This window comes from Aricia agestis, chromosome 5, assembly GCF_905147365.1.
Source record: "Aricia agestis chromosome 5, ilAriAges1.1, whole genome shotgun sequence".
In the NCBI taxonomy this organism is placed as follows: Eukaryota; Metazoa; Arthropoda; class Insecta; order Lepidoptera; family Lycaenidae; genus Aricia; species Aricia agestis.
Window position 1 is genome coordinate 3,927,261 of NC_056410.1, and position 18,167 is coordinate 3,945,427.

Sequence of the window (18,167 nt, forward strand, 5' to 3'; positions counted from 1 at the left end):
TACGTGGTATACAATAATTAGAACATAGTCTTTATTTTTTAAAGAGGCTGGGCCTATCACTTGGGGGACTCACGAATAACAAACATGGCCGCTGCCTGAGGTTTTGGGAATACGAATAGTAAAATGTACATTGTATCATGAAAATTATTTTTGCCCGGAGCGGCTAAATCGGGCCTTGAATGGGCATTGTCCAAAATATTCACATGTACTTTTTATTTATTTTTTCGTTAAAATAGGGTATTTTAAGAATATAAATTAAATTATTTTGAAATTCATTGGCTAGTTTTTTCTCAATACATTTTTAAAGTTTCGCTCTGACGTCATCATCGGCGGCCAATAATTGACCTCTGCAGTATGTTTTTTCCTTTCAATCTTATTTTAAATAATGGCTGGTTCGTCAAATGCAAGTTCTCATTATGTGAAAGCTGATACGAGAAGCTTACCAAAAGTTCGAAACGTAATGTTGGTCGAATTTATTGCTAATTTAACGCCGTTGAAGGTCAAACAAAGGTTAAACATATTTGTTCAAAAATATATGTAACTAATAGGTATTTTTTTCGTTTATTTACAGAAAAACGATCACTGACCTTATTCCTCGAAATGTTTTTGTAATGAGCAAAGTTTAAAAAAAAATGGACAATCCCCATTCTCGGAGGAGAGATTACACTGTATGAATTGTTGACCTGCATGAAATATTTCCTGAATTTGAGATGATTTCTGATGTGGCTTATGTTAGGTAGTCCCCATTCCCCAGACACCTGTGAATTGTATGATGGTCAGTGAACTCATAGTTGTGACTGGCGTTGTGTTTATTTACATAGTCGTTAGTGTAAGATTATAGTAAGGATATAAATATTGTTCGTTAAATTTTAAAATTTTAATTGAAGCGAAATAAAATATAATATGAGAGATGTTGTTTTATTTTTAAAGACTTTACGTGCACGGTCGCGGAGCACGTAAAAATTGGTACACCGACCCATCGCACCTTACCATCCAGGTGCTGAGACGACGTGTCGTCGCGACTCGCGACACTACTGGTTTCTATGTATTTAAGGATATGAAATACCGACACTTTTCATACAAATACACAGAAACTAAGTGTCCCGACGACACGTCGTCTCACGTCTGCTGCTTCATGTAGCCGGCTTCCAACTTATATCTTTACTCACACTCGAATATTGTTTTCGGATTTCCCCAAACATTGATAAAATAATTTTAATTTGATAAAATTTTATTTAAGACAGGTAATGTCTTCACGTCAGGTTCAGCGTGTCGATGAATTCGCACGTTGTGCCGTATCATTAATAAATAATGCCGTAATTTATTTGTATATGTTTAAACAATCGCATCAAAATAAAGCAGAGCATTATTAAGCATCAAGAGCGTATTATTTATCACCTATCATCAGCATCAGCATCAGCATCAACACTATCATCCAGCATCCAACATTTATCATCTGTAGGGGACAACCCCTACATAATATAAGTAGTAAGTACCACAGTGGTTCTGGTAAACAAATCGTGGTAAGTATGTTATTTCTACTGTTTTTATTGTTCTGTGGTAAGCAGGGCTGTAGCTAGAGTTAGATTTGAGGTAGGGCAGCATTGGTTACAGGTAGGGCAGAAGGAATAAAAATATCATAATTGATTGATTTTCTAGGGTTTTGATATTTTTAAGGTAGGGCATTGTGATTTTAAGGTAGGGCATTGCCCCCCAATGCCCCCCTCTAGCTACGGCCGTGGTGGTAAGTACTTACTTAATTTATAACAACGTATAAGTAGTGATTTAAGTTTATGTGGGAGCTAATTACAAAATCATAATTAAATTACAGTTAAGTAATCATTAAATCTCTCTAAGTGCGAATGTCACATAGTGAAACTCGTAACGACTTTGACATTACGGCTATTCATTATCGTTCAGTAAAATTTTATTACCACGCTGATTATGGCCCTCGGCAATTGACTTTTATTTTTAGGGAAATCGTATAAGAATGTATAAAACTATAAAAAATAAAGAATGTCTCTAATAGAATGCTAAAGTATTATACCTACCTACTTAACTATTATAATTTGAGCATCTTGTGTGTGTGCAAGTTTGTAGGTCCTGTACTGTACCATAGTCCTCTAACTGCCGCACTCAGAGTGGAACATTAATTAGTTAAATGTAATTAATTCAAAATTTTGACATAAGCCCCATACATTATCCGTCAAACTCTTCATTAAATTGTAGGTTAATCATAATTAAATGTCTCTGAGTACGGCGGTTACTAATAAAGAATGACACAGCGTAAATTAGGGGGTGCACAAAATTTCTTATACCTACATACATCCTCTATAGTCTATACCTACATTTTTATGAAGTAGGCATATTGTATTAAGTATAACAATTTTTTTTCCCGTGGTGCTTCCCCCTTTGTTTGGACATCAATGTCATTACAATTTGGCTGTCTCCCGCTTTGCTTGCGGAGGGAAATTGGATATCTCCTACTCCTCCTACATTTTTCTGATTAATTTCGTTGCGGGTCCCAAGACAGATTTAGCTTGTCCCTCGGGCATCCCTGAGATCATATCAAAGGGTTTTCGTGGTTGGTTACCACTGTTGATCCTGGCGACACAGGAGTTGCAGTGGTGGGACTGTGTGGTGGGCCTTTTGCCCGTTAAAAAAAATATATATACCTACACGGTATATAAATCAGGACCAAGACCCACTTCGTCTTGAGGGTCGAGCGCTTGGAGTCCCACCACAAAGTGAATTTTAGCTCCTTTGTGGTGAGAGTCCCGACGCACCATCTACCGACCTTCGAGAAGGAGGTGTTCTGGCCGATTGGAGTCGTCTACAGGAGGTTCCGAGGACGACTTCCGAACACGTCGCGCCCCACGTCGCAGACAATACGTGTTTAGTGTTTTAGTGTTAGTGTTAGTTTTTAGTATAATTGTATGTATGTTAGTCTATAAGGTATTTATAATATGGGCCAAGATGCCTGAGTTACATAAATAAATAAAATAAAATAAATCTCCTAGGGCCCATGTTCAAATCAATATAGCGCAACAGCCCAACAGGATAGCAAAGTACGCATCCCGGTCCCAGGTTAAATTAATATATAGAGCTAGGTCATGTCAGGTCATCACCCTTATAACCGCGCCCTTTCGATTCCGCTCCACCCTGCGCGTATAATCTGCGCTTCGAATCTCCCTACCCTTTGATTCAGGAGACCCGGGAATCAGCTGACGCCAGGTGAATTTATTTTTTATACCTCTTCGGTCGTCGTAGTTAAAAGCAATAGTCAACGTTATTAAGCAATAAATTATTATAAACAAACTATATTAATTAACGTCTCGATGTAGAAAATTTAAAATAAACGATACAAAACTCTATCACGCATAACATTGTGAATTTATAGCATAAAACTTATGAAAATGCAACTAACTGATATAGTTTTCTGGGCTAGTGCTCGTAAATAATAAAATAAATTATTATATTCATTTATTTAACAAGTTATATCGTATTTATTTACAAAATAAAAATATTTAAAAAATCAAATGTGAACCAAACATAAATCGAGGGCTGTATAGCTTTTAGTCTTTGCCAACAAAAAGAAGAAGACAGATGTTTATTTTAAAAAGATAGCATTGTATTGATTTTTCGTCGCTTTTCATACCTGCGTAAAGTTTTTTTGCGGAAAAATCAATTAAATTTACAGTAAATTGTTGCTTCGAGTGCATTTTGAAGTAGCTGGTAATCTAGAGATATATTTAACTCATAAATTAGCGTTGTTCAATTGTGTTATATTTGTGAACCGACGCGTAACGAAAAGTATTCCTTTTATAATTAATTCATATTTTATTTCTTTACGAATTTTATTTTAGGACAAGATGAATGGAAAACAAGATAAAGAAATGATGGTGAAGGACAGTTTATTTCAGTTCATCAAGGAAAATATACCAAACGCGAATCTCAGCGTTATTGACGAAATAGTACTCTCCTACGTAATTTCCATTTTGGACGAGGCTTCGACGGATCCTTACTATGAACTGGAAGGTATTTTAAATAAATTAATATCTTTACGCTATCCTTCATAACTTTACAGAGATAATATAAAATAAGAACAAAATTAACTTAGAGTAGATACAAAGCAAGTACCAAAGCAAACAAAAGAATCAATAGTATATTATGCTTGTACCTACTACATTAATTTATTTTTAGAAGATACATGCATTAAGTGACTAATATTTCAAAATTGTTCATTAGTTAAAAATGGATGAAAATATCTTGGTTATTAAAACTACTATAATAATTTATATTGTATATTATTGTTTAATAATAAAAAATTGTATTAAAAATTAACAACAACTTGTAGTGATGCTTAGAACTGAATAAATCTCTTCCATCAAATCCCAGCCTTATCATCTTATACTGCAGCTACACTTATTATTTTTCTTTAAGCATTGCTTGCGATGGCTGCTAATAATGTTGTACTTACATGCGAAAGAATAGCTTTACTTTTCTTCTGCAAAAAGTCATGGCCTTGTAATCAATTGCCTTATAATACACATTATTCTATAGTATGGTAATTTTAAAATACTTATATTTTGGCTTCAAAATAATAAATAATATAAAATGATAAAATAAATGTCTTGAAGTTCAGTGTCTCTCTTAGCTTGTATAGATATCTAGTGCTACTCTTCTCCAATGGCGTCCAATAGTAGACCTTGTCTCATTTGAAAGGACGTGCCCCACCACTTCACTAGTTGATATAAATGAAAAATTTTGTACTGTGAATATGAGAGAGGGGCGCATCATTTTAAGTTAGACAAGCTCTACTAGGTTGTCTTCCCATCTTGTTTTTGAAGATCTCTTCGAGGCCTTCCATTTCGTGGTTACCGTACAATTACAGTAAGAATGTAGAATATTACTTTTAAATGTTTTTTCTAGGCTTTATTGAGGTGATGAGTGACTATGTTCCTGAGTTTGAGACTATTGACCCGGCTGTGGTGTGCGCCTGGTTTGTAGACCTCGAGGCTAAACTGAAGGAGCTGAGGAATAATGCATATGTGAAGTCAAAAGAAAATGGTACTGCTATTATAAAAGTAAGAATAAAAACAAATAAAATATAAAGCCGTTGTTATAATGCCTACATTTTTTCTTTAAGGTGAAAAAGACATTAAACTGGAGCTGCAAAATATTTGTGAGATTGTGGCGCGACCCCCACCAAAACAAACACGGTAAGATTTTGTATTTATAAAATGCAAAACTTCACTGCCTAGGATTACATTTCTTCCATATTAGGAAATTAATTCCTAGGCAGTTGACAGACCAACCAAATGTTGGATCATGTCAATTTAATGTTAATTGTGATCTGTCGGCTGGGTTTGATGCGACCAAACTACATACCCCGCGTTCCATTAAGAGTCCGGGTGCCATTGACATTCTCATACAAACATAACACCAAGATCATTTCCCATACGAGAATATTTACTATATTTGAGTTATTATTCAGCTTAAGATAGTAATTACATAGGTTCCTGTACAAAGATTCACTGCAAAATATTTACATACCAAAAAATATGAACAATTAGAATTTAGTATGACAAATGGTAAATATTCTCATATGGGAAATGATCTTGGTATTACGTTTGTATGAGAATGTTGATGGCACCCGGACTCTTAAGTGTTAAAAACGAGCAAAACGCTCAAAATGCCTCCTATTTTGAGCTTTTGATTGTTTTTAACGCTTAATCCCCCATCTGCCTAGGAAAAAAAGACCAACTTAATTCTCTGATAGTACATCAATCATCATGGTCCAAAGTGAAGAGGGACCTAAGTGCTATCAGAAATGTTGATTCATAGAGAGATGACCTATTTAACTTGGTCGTGTCATATCAAACCCAGCCGTCAGATCACTATCAATTGACATTACCCAGCGAAATAAAGTAGTCCGCTATATGCATCAATTTCTTCAATGGTACATAATATTATAATTTGAACATTTCAGGTCGCACTCGAACTCGGAGAGCTCCACGGAGGGCGAGCGGCGCGTGGTAGAGACGGACGAGTACGCGGAGCAGTGCCGCATCCTGCACGAGATGTTCCCCAACACCTGCGCCATGGAGGTCAGTCATTGTCGTATCTACGTCTATTTACCAGGGGCGGAGATAGGAAGGTTGGAGGGTCTTTGAAGTATGATAACCTTCGGATGGGCCCGGCCTACGCCTTTGCGTGTCTAAAACGGGATTTACATTATAGGCTGCGTGACTTGCGCCACATGAAAAAAAATTAAAGAAAAATTATAAGGCGGTTTATCAAGCGACTATTATTATTTATTAGCAAAATTCGCCCTATAATAAACTTCCCACTTAAGTTAAACTGGTTACTGCCAATACTGTGTTTCATCATCATTCCTTTTCCTGTGTATATGTTACGCTCAAAGACCGAAATCGCTCAATGAGCGAAAAAATGGCTCACAACGCGTTGTGGTCACAGTGAAACAGCCACGACGCGAAATTCGCGTCGTGGCTCTAATGAAAACGGCCACGACGCGTTCTGGCAATCACAAAAAGACCATAACGCGAAATTCGTGTCGTGGCTGATATATTATGCTATTCGTTTTTCTTGATTTGTTCATGATTGATTAAACGTCCATAGGTATGGAAGATTATATTTGAATTACCACGCGTACTACAAAATATTTTTTCATTTACTAAATCACTGCATAACGTGTTTATCATTATTATTTATAAAATATACATAGTTCCATACTATCCGTACGAATATTATTACTGTATGTCTAGCGCAACGTAGTTGCGGGCATCAACTAGTAGTATTATATTTAAATTATATAAATAAATTTTTTTATAATTTATTAAGATCAGATTACCTTATATTAAAAAAAACAACAACAACAAACAATAACACGTTGCGCCAGACAGGCAGACAGTAATAATATTAGCACGGATAGTATGGAACTATGGATATTTTATAATTATAATAATAATAAACACGTTATGCAGTGATTTAGTAAAAGAAAAAATATTTGTAGTACGCGTGGTAATTCAAATAATTATAATCTTCCATACCTATGGACGATTAATCAATCAAGAACAAATCAAGAAAAACGAATAGCATATATCAGCCACGACACGAATTTCGCGTTATGGTCTTTTTGTGATTGCCAGAACGCGTCGTGGCCGTTTTCATTAGAGCCACGACGCGAATTTCGCGTCGTGGCTGTTTCACTGTGACCACAACGCGTTGTGAGCCATTTTTAACCGACTTCCAAAAAACGAGGAGGTTATATATTCGGCTGTGGATATATATATATTTTTTTTTGTATGTTAGACCACTACTCCGCCGTTTGTGAACCGATTTTCAAAATTTTTGTTTTGTTATATTAGGTTTCACTCCAATTTGGTCCCATTTTCACAAAAGTGGTGATCTGATGATGGGATCCATGATTAATCGAGGGAACTCCTCAAATTTATATGGAAACATATGGTGATTTTGGTTTTATAAGAAGCATCCTAAGCATATGCTACCAAAACGCAAGATTTTGCACCAAGGTATACTATGGTTCCGAAGCTACTAAGAGAACTCCGGATTCCTTATAGATACAAGTTTGGGGGTTTAGGCGTTGTTTTAAGAACTGAAAGCATATGCTACTATGCAAATTACATTCATCATCATCATCATCATCATCACTACCATGTCAGGGTCACCAATGTCACAACTCACATGGTTGTATATGGATACAATATACACACAACACCATAAAATATCATCAGTCATCACGTTATGTCCTTTTTTATTTGGTACATTTCAAAGCGATTTTAATACAAAAAAATATACTTAATGTTGTTTCAAAATACATAATATTTCAAGTACCACAAAATTGAACATAAGTAACAAATTCAACCTTTACTCCAGAGCGTAAGGCACACATTTGGGTTGGAATGAAGGAAACGGGTCACTATGGAAAAAAGACTTTAACCTCTTATAACCACCCTTTTTGAATATACCAATCGATAGGGGGCGCCAAGGGGAGCATAAAAGCTCAGATAAACTTTTCTCAAAAATCAACCCCTGTCGAAAGATAGGCCGAAATGTGACCCTCGTTAGCACGGAGAAAATACTTAAAAAAATTTGGACGAAAAAATTCAACCTCCGCCCCGCGTAGCGGGGCTCCGTCGACTTTCTTTTGTAGTAGTTTGTCAAATAAATTGGGGTAGGTTTTTAAACATTTAATATTAAGGGGTTGAAGTATTTTCTTACGCGATGGTTAGTAGGTAACTAAAAAGTGTGAAATTATTATTTTTAACAAAAAATTAAAACCGAATTCCAAGGTAAAAACAATAATAACATCCTTATAATATGAACTAAAAAGTATTAAATAATTTTTCCTATCTAATAGTGCCTTTTTCCGAATTCGGCTAAACCTCAACTATTTCTGTACTCAATCTTCATAATTTTGAAGTCGGTGCCAGTTCCAAATTTCAAATATTCTGTCAGAGAACTAAAGATTCAGCTATCTGGTACCGACTTCAAAATGATGAAGATTGAGTACAGAAATAGTTGAGGTTTAGCCGAATTCGGAAAAAGGCACTATTAGACAGGAAAAATTATTTAATACTTTTTAGTTCATATTATAAGGATGTTATTATTGTTTTTACCTTGGAAGTCGGTTTTAATTTTTTGTTAAAAATAATAATTTTGCTCATTGAGCGATTTCGGTCTTTGAGCGTAACATATATACGATGAAAGAGAAAGGTAGAATTCACTCATGCAATGTTCAAAGGTGAGAGATGATGACGAGAGATTTATTTACTTATTCTGTGTAAAGGATGATATTTACTTATTTATTATAGCCGGTTCTTCTCGCCGGGTTAGTTCCCGAAACGGTTTGGTATTGTATTTTAGAACAATGTTATCAACTATGAAATAAGCGACAGCTTGCCTTTGTAGTTTGTTGATAATAAAGAATAACTTTATACCTAATAAAGTTATTTATTATATATAAAATAAAGAATCTACCTAACGGGAGTAGGCATTGTAGACTGGACGTTCTAAAAATATTTTGTATGTATTCTGATTAAAAATATTTGATTTGATATTCTGTGCACAGATAAAGCACTGCGTATCGATCGCGGGCGGCGACGCGGAGCGCGCGGCGGCGACGCTGCTGCACCGGCGCGAGCAGGGGCAGGCGCTGTCGGCCGCCGCGCTGCACTCCGCCGCGCGCCCGCTGCCCTGCGACGACTACGAGCTCAAGAACCGCATCATCGCCAGGTAGGGCCGTCCGTGTATTACGTCACAACTCACACCACTCACACCTATTGATGAACCCCCACCTATACGAGGTGTTCCAAAACTAAGTGATAATACTTTAGGGTGTGTATGTATTATACCGTGGGAGAGCCATGCTTCGGCACGAAAGGGCCGGCTCGACTGGAGAAATACCACGGGCTCACAGAAAACCGGCGTGAAACAGCGCCTGCGTTGTCTTTCGCCAAGTGAATGAGTTTACCGGAGGCCCAATCCCCTACCCTATTCCCTTCCCTACCCTCCCCTCCTCCCCTATTACCCTATTCCCTCTTAAAAGGCCGGCAACGCACCTGCATCTCTACTGATGTTGCGAGTGTCCATGGGCGATGGAAGTTGCTTTCCATCAGGTGACCCGTTTGCTTGTTTGCCCCCTTATTTTATTAAAAAAAATTATATACAGTTAACGGTGAAAGTATCAGTCCTGAAAGCGCAATTTTTTCTCTTTCAGTTTTCAAAAAGTTGCCCTTTCAGCACTGCTAATCCTCCTTAATCCTAATCTATTATCACTTGGTTTTGTTGCATTTTGTATATTAGCATTTGTATAGGTGTACCAGGGTCTGATGGCAAAAAGTGAGAAAATAAATTGACTCTAGCAATACCGGGGTAATTGGAATAAAACATTTTGATTCTTTATTTTCCTTATAGTGGCTGATTCTGTGTGTAAAACTTGCAAATATAAAAAAAAATATCCAATAATCAAGGATATTTTTCGAAAATCTTCCATCCAAATTTGCCATCAGATCCTGGTAGACCTATACTCGCTAAAATTTAAAATGGTGAAACAGCACTTGGTGTAACTGCTCTGCAGAGAGCCGACGCGACACCTCACGTCCCATGGCAATAGACATGTCGCATAGTTCGCACGTCATGTCGCTCCACTGCGGTGCAGTGTTGTAACGCTTATTACGGTCTCACCTTTATCTAGTTCAAATGCTGTTAAAATACGACCTTTTAAAATTACACGACACTGTATAGTTTATATGACACTCAAGTTTTGCCTTACCCATTTTTCTGTTGCTTGCTAGCGTCATGTATATTGTATGAGCATTTGAACCAACTACTGTCATTTAGTGTGAGTTCACCTCTCCCTTGTGTTTGTGACGTAATATGTGTATGGCCCCTAACATGGTTTTTTTTTGGAAAAACCGGCGTTTTGCGAATTCCATAGACGGCGGCGGTAGCTTACAGTTGGGTAAGTCTGGACTACAAGAATCGCAATGACCAGATTTTGCCTATTTATAATTTAACAAAATTGAAGCCTTTTCTAATATTATGTGGCATACACATTTACACAGTCGTATCCTGTATGTATGTCTATATTACTATTTTTTTAAAACCATGGACTAGAAAAAAAGTAGACTCTATAGCAGGGGTCGGCAAGTACTTTTAGGTGGGGTCCGGATACTGTGGGAATTTTTTACAAGGTCCAGAAAAAAACACACTTGTCCTATGTAGCTTAAAAATATTATTTTAATTTATAAAGATATTACGTGTATCTTATCTATGTATTAATTGGTATATTGGTATAAAATACATTACAATATTTCGCGGTCCGAGATTCGACCTTTCGCGGTCCGCATACGGACCGCGGTCCGCCTGTTGCCTACCGCTGCTCTATAGTCTATAGCCTCAGTGTTGCAGGGATAAATGAGCATTTCTCTTTTAATTTGCCACTTGTACATTTTTTTCACTTTCAATTTTTTCGCTCAAAGTCGTGGGACATGGTATACCATGTCCCACGACTTTGAGCGAAAAAAATTAATAATATGTAGTTTCAGTAAATTCATGTGTTGTTATTTTTTACTCATAGGTCGTTTTATAATTTCTAGGGTTGCTGAGGATTCCTCTTCCGCTTCCTCATTATGAGGAAGTTCCGCAATATTTTGGGTTCCTCAACCGTCACCGCATCCTCATAAATAAAAAAAAAAAATCCTCTTCCGCTATCGCTTCCTCAAAATTTAAGAGGAATTTATGAGGAATTTCACTGCGCATGCGCGTCGCGTATCCAATTATGGCAACGCACAAACGCACATGCCAGAGCGCGAGAATTGTATCATTCACTCATCTTTTTAGGGTTCCGTACCCAAATGGTAAAAACGGGGCCCTATTACTGAGACTTCGATGTCTATCTGTCTGTCTGTCTGTCTGCTGTATCTCAAAACCGGCTATAGCTAGCCTTCTGAAATTTTTACAGATTGTGTATTTTTGTTGCCAATATAACAACAAATACTAAAAACAAAATTAAATTAATATTTAAGGGGGGCTCCCATACAACAGACTTGATTTTTTTGGCCTTTTTTGCTCGTAATCAATAATGGCAACTTGAAATTTTCACAAAGTCCTTAATTGTATGTGTTCTTTAATAATATTAAAATAAAATGAAAAAATTAAGGGGGGCTCCTATACAAAAAACACAATTTTTGGCCTATTTTTTTTCTATAACGGTATGGAACTCTTCGTGCGCGAGTCCGACTCGCACTTGGCCGATTATTTTTGTGTGCGTGTGTTGTGTATGTTACTGAGCTCCTCCTTAACTGCTGGACCGATTTTGATGATTCTTTATTGTGTGTGCTTTGAAAATGGTTTAGATTCATAGTCTGGTCCACTGGAAAATGCCCTTTTAATTATTTTTATGTAGTGTATGCACCTAGTTATGTACAGACTGGACAAAGGCTTTTGGTTTGGGTCCGCTAGTATTTATAATTTCCTATCATCCCATTCCTCATCCGCATCCACTTCCTCAAAATCACTTCCTCAACAACCCTAATAATTTCCCAAAAAATATTAAAATAATACAGTAAATGATTAATTTTCTAGTAAAATTAAATAAAAAACCAAAACATAATAATTTTTAATGTATGAAAAATGAATTTAAAATACGTAACTTTGAATTGAAATATTTTTAAATTTATTCATATATACTTAACCCACATTATTTTTTGTATTTGATCTTTGCTCAATATATAAAAGATTAAATTTTCGGCTATTTTGTTAATATAAAACCAGTAAATAGCGGTAAAATTAATTAATAAACCATGTCTCAGAAAAAGTTCGAAAAAGTAATTTCCTTGTGTGTTACCATTTTAGTACACTTCAGGAAATATAAAAACCACCAAGACTGGCATTATTTGCGCTGGTAGCTGTCACATTTTTAATGTTTATGCGACCAATGTTTATTTCATTTATTTTCATTCGGCATGTATTTACACGAGTGCACGGGTCTCCAATACTGTCTCGTGTGTTGTTTCCTATTGTGTGACTGCTTTGACTAGGTAAGTCTAATTAATCACAAAAATTTTACTTTTTTGTATCCTAGATAATATTATTATTAACAGTTTAATACCAAATATTAACGACGTGTTGTGTTACTTCTTATTGTGTTACTTTTTCGTGGTAACGTATCAAAAGAAAGCTAGGTAACAATACGAGGAACTTTATAAAGGTTAGTTTATATTGTCAACAGGCTAGAAAAATGGCAATGTCCGCAGCCGAAAAAATGAAAAGGTTTTTTAGCAAAACTGTCCAATATTTGGCGATGTTCGGTGTAATAACACCGAACATCGCTATCAAATGTAATTTATTCATAATTTTTCTATTTTGATCAATTTTATCATTTTGATCAATTTTATCAAGTAGTGGCAAATTTTATGAGAAATGCTCAGATGTTCAATACAAATACAAAGTGCAATGACACTCGCTTTGAAAATATAGCTTAACCAGCTGACCCGGCAAATAACCCATAATAAACAACGGCATATGTTTTGCCATATACATTTTTTTTCTAGTATGAATATAAAAAGTAGATAAAAACCTATTCTCAGGCCTAAAGAATACATACAAAATTTCATTAAAATCGGTTGAGCCGTTTTGAAAGATTTCGCGCACAAACAGTGTGACACGAGAATTGTATAATATATTGGATGATGATAGACAAGTAAAACAACATTTAATGTAACTTCAGATATTCGTACGTAGACAAGAACTCTGACACGAAGGAACACAAGCCGCTGGCGCCCAAATTCGAGCCCAAGAAGATGGTCCGCTACCGCGACAACAAGATCGTCTCGCTCAAGGGCGAGAGGTACACTGAGGTAAGTTTGTCCTTGCTATATATTTTTTTTATAAAATAAGGGGGCAAACGAGCAAACGGATCACCTCATGGAAAGCAACTACCGCCGCCCATGGACACTCGCAACATCAGAAGAGCTGCAGGTGCGTTGCCGGCCTTTTAAGAGGGAATACGCTATAGTAATAATCATTACGAGGCACAAAACTCTTGACGAAACTTCATAAAAATGTTGATACACAACATTTTTATGAAGTTTCGTGCTTTGTCTCACGGTTTTAACTTGATAGCTTGTATTAAATGGGTGATTATAAGTTTTGAGACACGTAAATACTAATTAAAATTTTTGATATAATTTGGTATAGTTATATTTTAGAGTTTAGACTGTGGCTTAAATCCAGTATCTCATGATATCATGTTTTATCTAAGCAAAACGTGGGGTTGAAGGTAATACTTACTCTATTTTTTTTCGTATTTCAGGTGCCGAAGTCTGGAGTCGACGAGGAGCACTTAAAGAAGCCCAAAAAGCAGCATTGCCCTTAACCTTTAAATCTACGTCAGTACGGTGAAAAAGCGGTAGTCACGCATTCTCCCGCACCATTGATGTCCCCAATACATTTAATCGTTCCTTATCCCCGCCCCCGCCGCGTGGTATCGTCTCGCGCGCGCGTATGTGTCGTGTGTGTGTGCGTCGATGTTGTCTCTAGGCCGAGTACGCGCGCGAGAGTCGACGCGCGTGCGCGGGCGGCGTGTGTTAGTGTTAGTGTAGTGTACGCGCGTGATTCGCAATTTATTTACGCGGCATTTTTGTTACCCGCTTTTTCGAGTACTGATTTTAGTGAGTACGAGCGTCGCCTCGACCGACCTACTTTTATTCGTGTTACTTTTCACTTATTTATTGTTAAGTTTAGACTGCATCGGCTACTCAGTATTATTAGAAGCACCGATATAGGGACGGATTGTGTTCAAGCCGGGAGCGGGAGGAGGAGAGGGATCGGGCCGTGTGTAGGGTCGCGCTGGTTGGCCCCGCCCCGCAGCCCCCCCTCCACCCCGCCCTCCGCGTCCCCGTGCCTCGAGATCTGTGTGACACCTGTGATTATTGACTATTATTTAATTATTAATATAATTCGTACGTTAGTTTTCTCGTTTTTATACGCATCTGTGATTTTAATGCCATTGAATTATATTATAGTATATCCTGTAAGATTTTATATTGATTTAAGTTTTTTATCACAATTATTATTGTATCATAATTTATTTAAACGTGTCGACGTGAGACACCCGATCTGTGATTCAAACTTTATGTATGTAGTAAATTATTAGGTTCAGATATTGGAATGGACGAAGCGTATACAGTGTGGAATTTCAATGAATGAAGTAAAACGCTGTTTAAGGCCACGCTGTTTATGAAAAACTATTCGCTGACGTTATTGGAAGATTAGAAATCTTTAAAAACAACTGCACAAAATTAAAACTGTTTTAAAATTATACTCTAGTTTAGAACCAAAAGTTCTGCCTATTCGTCCATTCCGATGCGTTCCCTCTGTTCTATATTCGACTTAAGTTATAAGGTGAAATAATTTCAATAAGATTCGGAATCTTATGAAGATTGCAGTAAAATACTGTTTACTATATTTTTTTCTATTGTATTTTAGTTTTTTGATGCTCGTCTTAATTATTTAATATTCTCCTTACTACTAAAAAGATCCATACCGCATATTTCTTTAGGCATCCATTACACGCTCATGCAAGCGACAGTCAATGGGCATTGTCAAAAAAAATCACATGTACTTTTTATATTTTTTTTCGTTGAAATAGGGTATTTTAAGTATATAAATTAAATATTTTTTTTATTCATTGGCTAGTTTTTTTTTCAATAATTTTTTAAAGTTTTCGGATCTATGACGTCGTCATCGGCGGCCGGCAGCATTGAATACATAAAAATTAAAAAAAGAGCATTGTCAAGTATCAACAAGGTGTTAAATGAATACAAGTTCTCTTATTTATGTGAAAACTAATTCGAGAAGCATACCAAAAGTTCAAAACGTAATGTTGGTGGAGTTTATTGCTAATTTAACGTATGGCTTCCAGTGATGACGTCATTGAAGGTCAAACTAAGGTTAAGGTCAAAATATTTGTTTAAAAATATAAGTAACTAATGGATATTTTTTGAATTTATATACAGGATAACATCACTGACCTTATTCCTCGAAATGTTTTTGTAATGGGCACAATTAAGAAAAATGGACAATCCCCATTCCGTCAATCATATGAATTATGTTTGACTGATGGACTGACGAATGGTATTAGACGGTCACTCAATTCTCTTCAGTTGTATGTCAGTCAATGTAAAAATTTTCAAAGGTAAACGTTTCTAATTTTTTTCCTATTTTGTCAGATGTGACAACACTCGCTCGAAATTCGTGACTGATGATGAAGCAAAAATCAAAATATACAGATTTTCGTCAATCAACTTCATACAACCGTCTGTCACGCTCTTACACGGTAGGTTATCCATCAGTTACAGCCATGACTGTGGTAAAACTGACAGCAAAACCTACCGTGTAATGGATGCCTTAGACAAGGACGAAACAACATGTGGGTCTTCTGTATTTTATTAGTAAGGAGGTAATGGTTATAGGTATACCTGGTGTTCTATAAATTTTTTATCGTAGTTTAATTCAATAAATCGATATGCTTTTAACGATCATAAAGGCAGCTCAATTATCAGCGCTATAATAGTATGACTAAAATTTTTAGGACACCATGTGTATAGTTTTGAAACAGACTGATTCTTTTCTCTTTGATCTCGTAAGGTGAGCGAAATATGTTATTTTATAAATTATTCTTCTCTAGATATTTCTCAAATATGACAGAGTACGATGTACCAATTATTTTTTTATCGTTTTTGCGAATAAAAAAGGTTTTTCAGAAAAGTGATAAAGTGAAAATCTGTGAAAAGTTTTATTACTACTGTGCGAATCAAATTTAGGACAGATTGAATTTAGTTTAGATAAAACAATGTAGCTTCATAATTTAATAGAAATGGCAGCTATTTGATCGTCTGCCACTTTTTGCCACACGTACAACAAGAGAACTGTGTTGGACAGTGTATATTTGAAAGTAAAAACTTGAAATACTGTTTTTTTTTTTCGCAAAAACGCCATGTTTCTTTGTAAAACGACATAAGCACATACTATATCGAATTTAAGTAATATATGATATTTAAAGAATATTTCCAATTTTCTCTAGAATTGTAAAACAATTTAGCCAAAATTGGTGCTCGTTTGGAGGTTTGCCAAAAGTGTTGTACCTTATTCGATATGAAATGTTCGTTGCCTTTCGGTTTTGGGTTGTGCATGAGGGTAGGTTAGCTTTAACGCGGCGGCGCCGGACGCCGATAGCTTGTAGAGGGTCGAGACGAGGGTACAAATCGTCATTATGTCGTCAGTCGAACATATACAACTCAAAACTTACTTTAAGTTTTATTCTCTCTACGGTTTTTCTCGAATTATATTCATGATACTTGTTTGTTTTTAAAATATAGTGACAGATATTTATGAAATTCGCTAAAATGCAATCGTACCGCCACAATTAGACAAATATTTTAGTGTAGCTAATTTTCTATTAGATGACTTGAATTACAATTATGCCCGGGACGCACCTGCGTAGTGCTTCGTGCTTAAAACGATACCATTGGACGATCTGCGTGTACCGTCCAATGGTATCGTCTCATAGCACGAAGCTTCGTACGATAGACGCATGTGCGGCCGCCGCATTAGACGAAATGATTTGATGTTGCCATTTTTTTCGTTATATGACGTTTATATCTTTCGTTGTCTATATTAAAAATAAACAAGTGTTTCCACGTGAATCTGGCGTCAAAATCACAGATGATAAAAACAGTAAACGTTCTGCCGCATTTATTTCTTATTTTAATTTAATTAGATTAAGGAGAGCGAAGATCGCGCATTTGATGTCATATCCAATCTTTGATGTGAACAATACAATGTAATAATATATCGTAAATACCCCTCAACGATGTTTAATTTTTACCAAACATAATATTATGCAGAAACATAAAATGTTGCATCACAGCCATCTGGCGAATTGATTTACAAATTACTTGCGTATGTCCTAAAATAACATGTAAAGGGATTGAAAAACAACTTCATGATAAGTACTCTTTTATTTGTTTCAAACAAACCTAAACCAGTATGGCGTTAGTTTCCATAGCCTTTATGGTAACGTTGGCTGTAAATAATAAATAATAATACATGTTATAGAAAGGGGCAGTGGCGAAGTACCAACATTTAGTTTACTACTTTATTAAGTTTTCTTTGGCATTAGTACCTGTACCTTATACTTTGTTAGGCGCGGTGCAGACGACAGTCTATCCGTGACTCACTTTTTAGTCTGTGGAAATAGAACCTATGCAATTATATGCAGTAACGCGCGGGACTTTTTGCGCGTCGCGTAACTTACTGCATATAATTGCATACGTTCTATTTCCATATACTAAAAAGTGCGTCACGGATAGTCTGTCGTCTGCGCTGCGCGGTGCGCCTTATGGTACTGGTAACTGGTCCCGAACCATAAAGAACATTGACCTATCGCTCTTGTCTCTTTCACTCGCGCACAAAATGTTGCTATCTTGTTCTATCAGCTGTAGAAACGAGATAATATGTAGCATTAGCCTGTGTGCTAGAAAGAGATAAGAGGAATAGGTAATACTCGTGTGTATTCGTGACCGGACTATAGCTTATGAATCAAAATATACTAAACC

At 36.2% G+C, this 18,167-nt stretch overlaps 1 protein-coding gene across 1 annotated transcript; it reads left to right on the plus strand.

The window, feature by feature from the left end:
- The first annotated feature begins 3,643 nt into the window (after positions 1–3,643).
- Positions 3,644–15,104, plus strand: LOC121726825 (CUE domain-containing protein 2). The gene is made up of 8 exons (XM_042114384.1): positions 3,644–3,735; positions 3,867–4,038; positions 4,933–5,070; positions 5,150–5,222; positions 5,993–6,110; positions 9,116–9,279; positions 13,277–13,406; positions 13,862–15,104. Exons 2-8 carry the CDS (start codon positions 3,873–3,875, stop codon positions 13,922–13,924), a joined length of 852 nt encoding a protein of 283 aa, XP_041970318.1. The 5' UTR covers positions 3,644–3,735; positions 3,867–3,872; the 3' UTR covers positions 13,925–15,104.
- Positions 15,105–18,167: the final 3,063 nt, after the last annotated feature.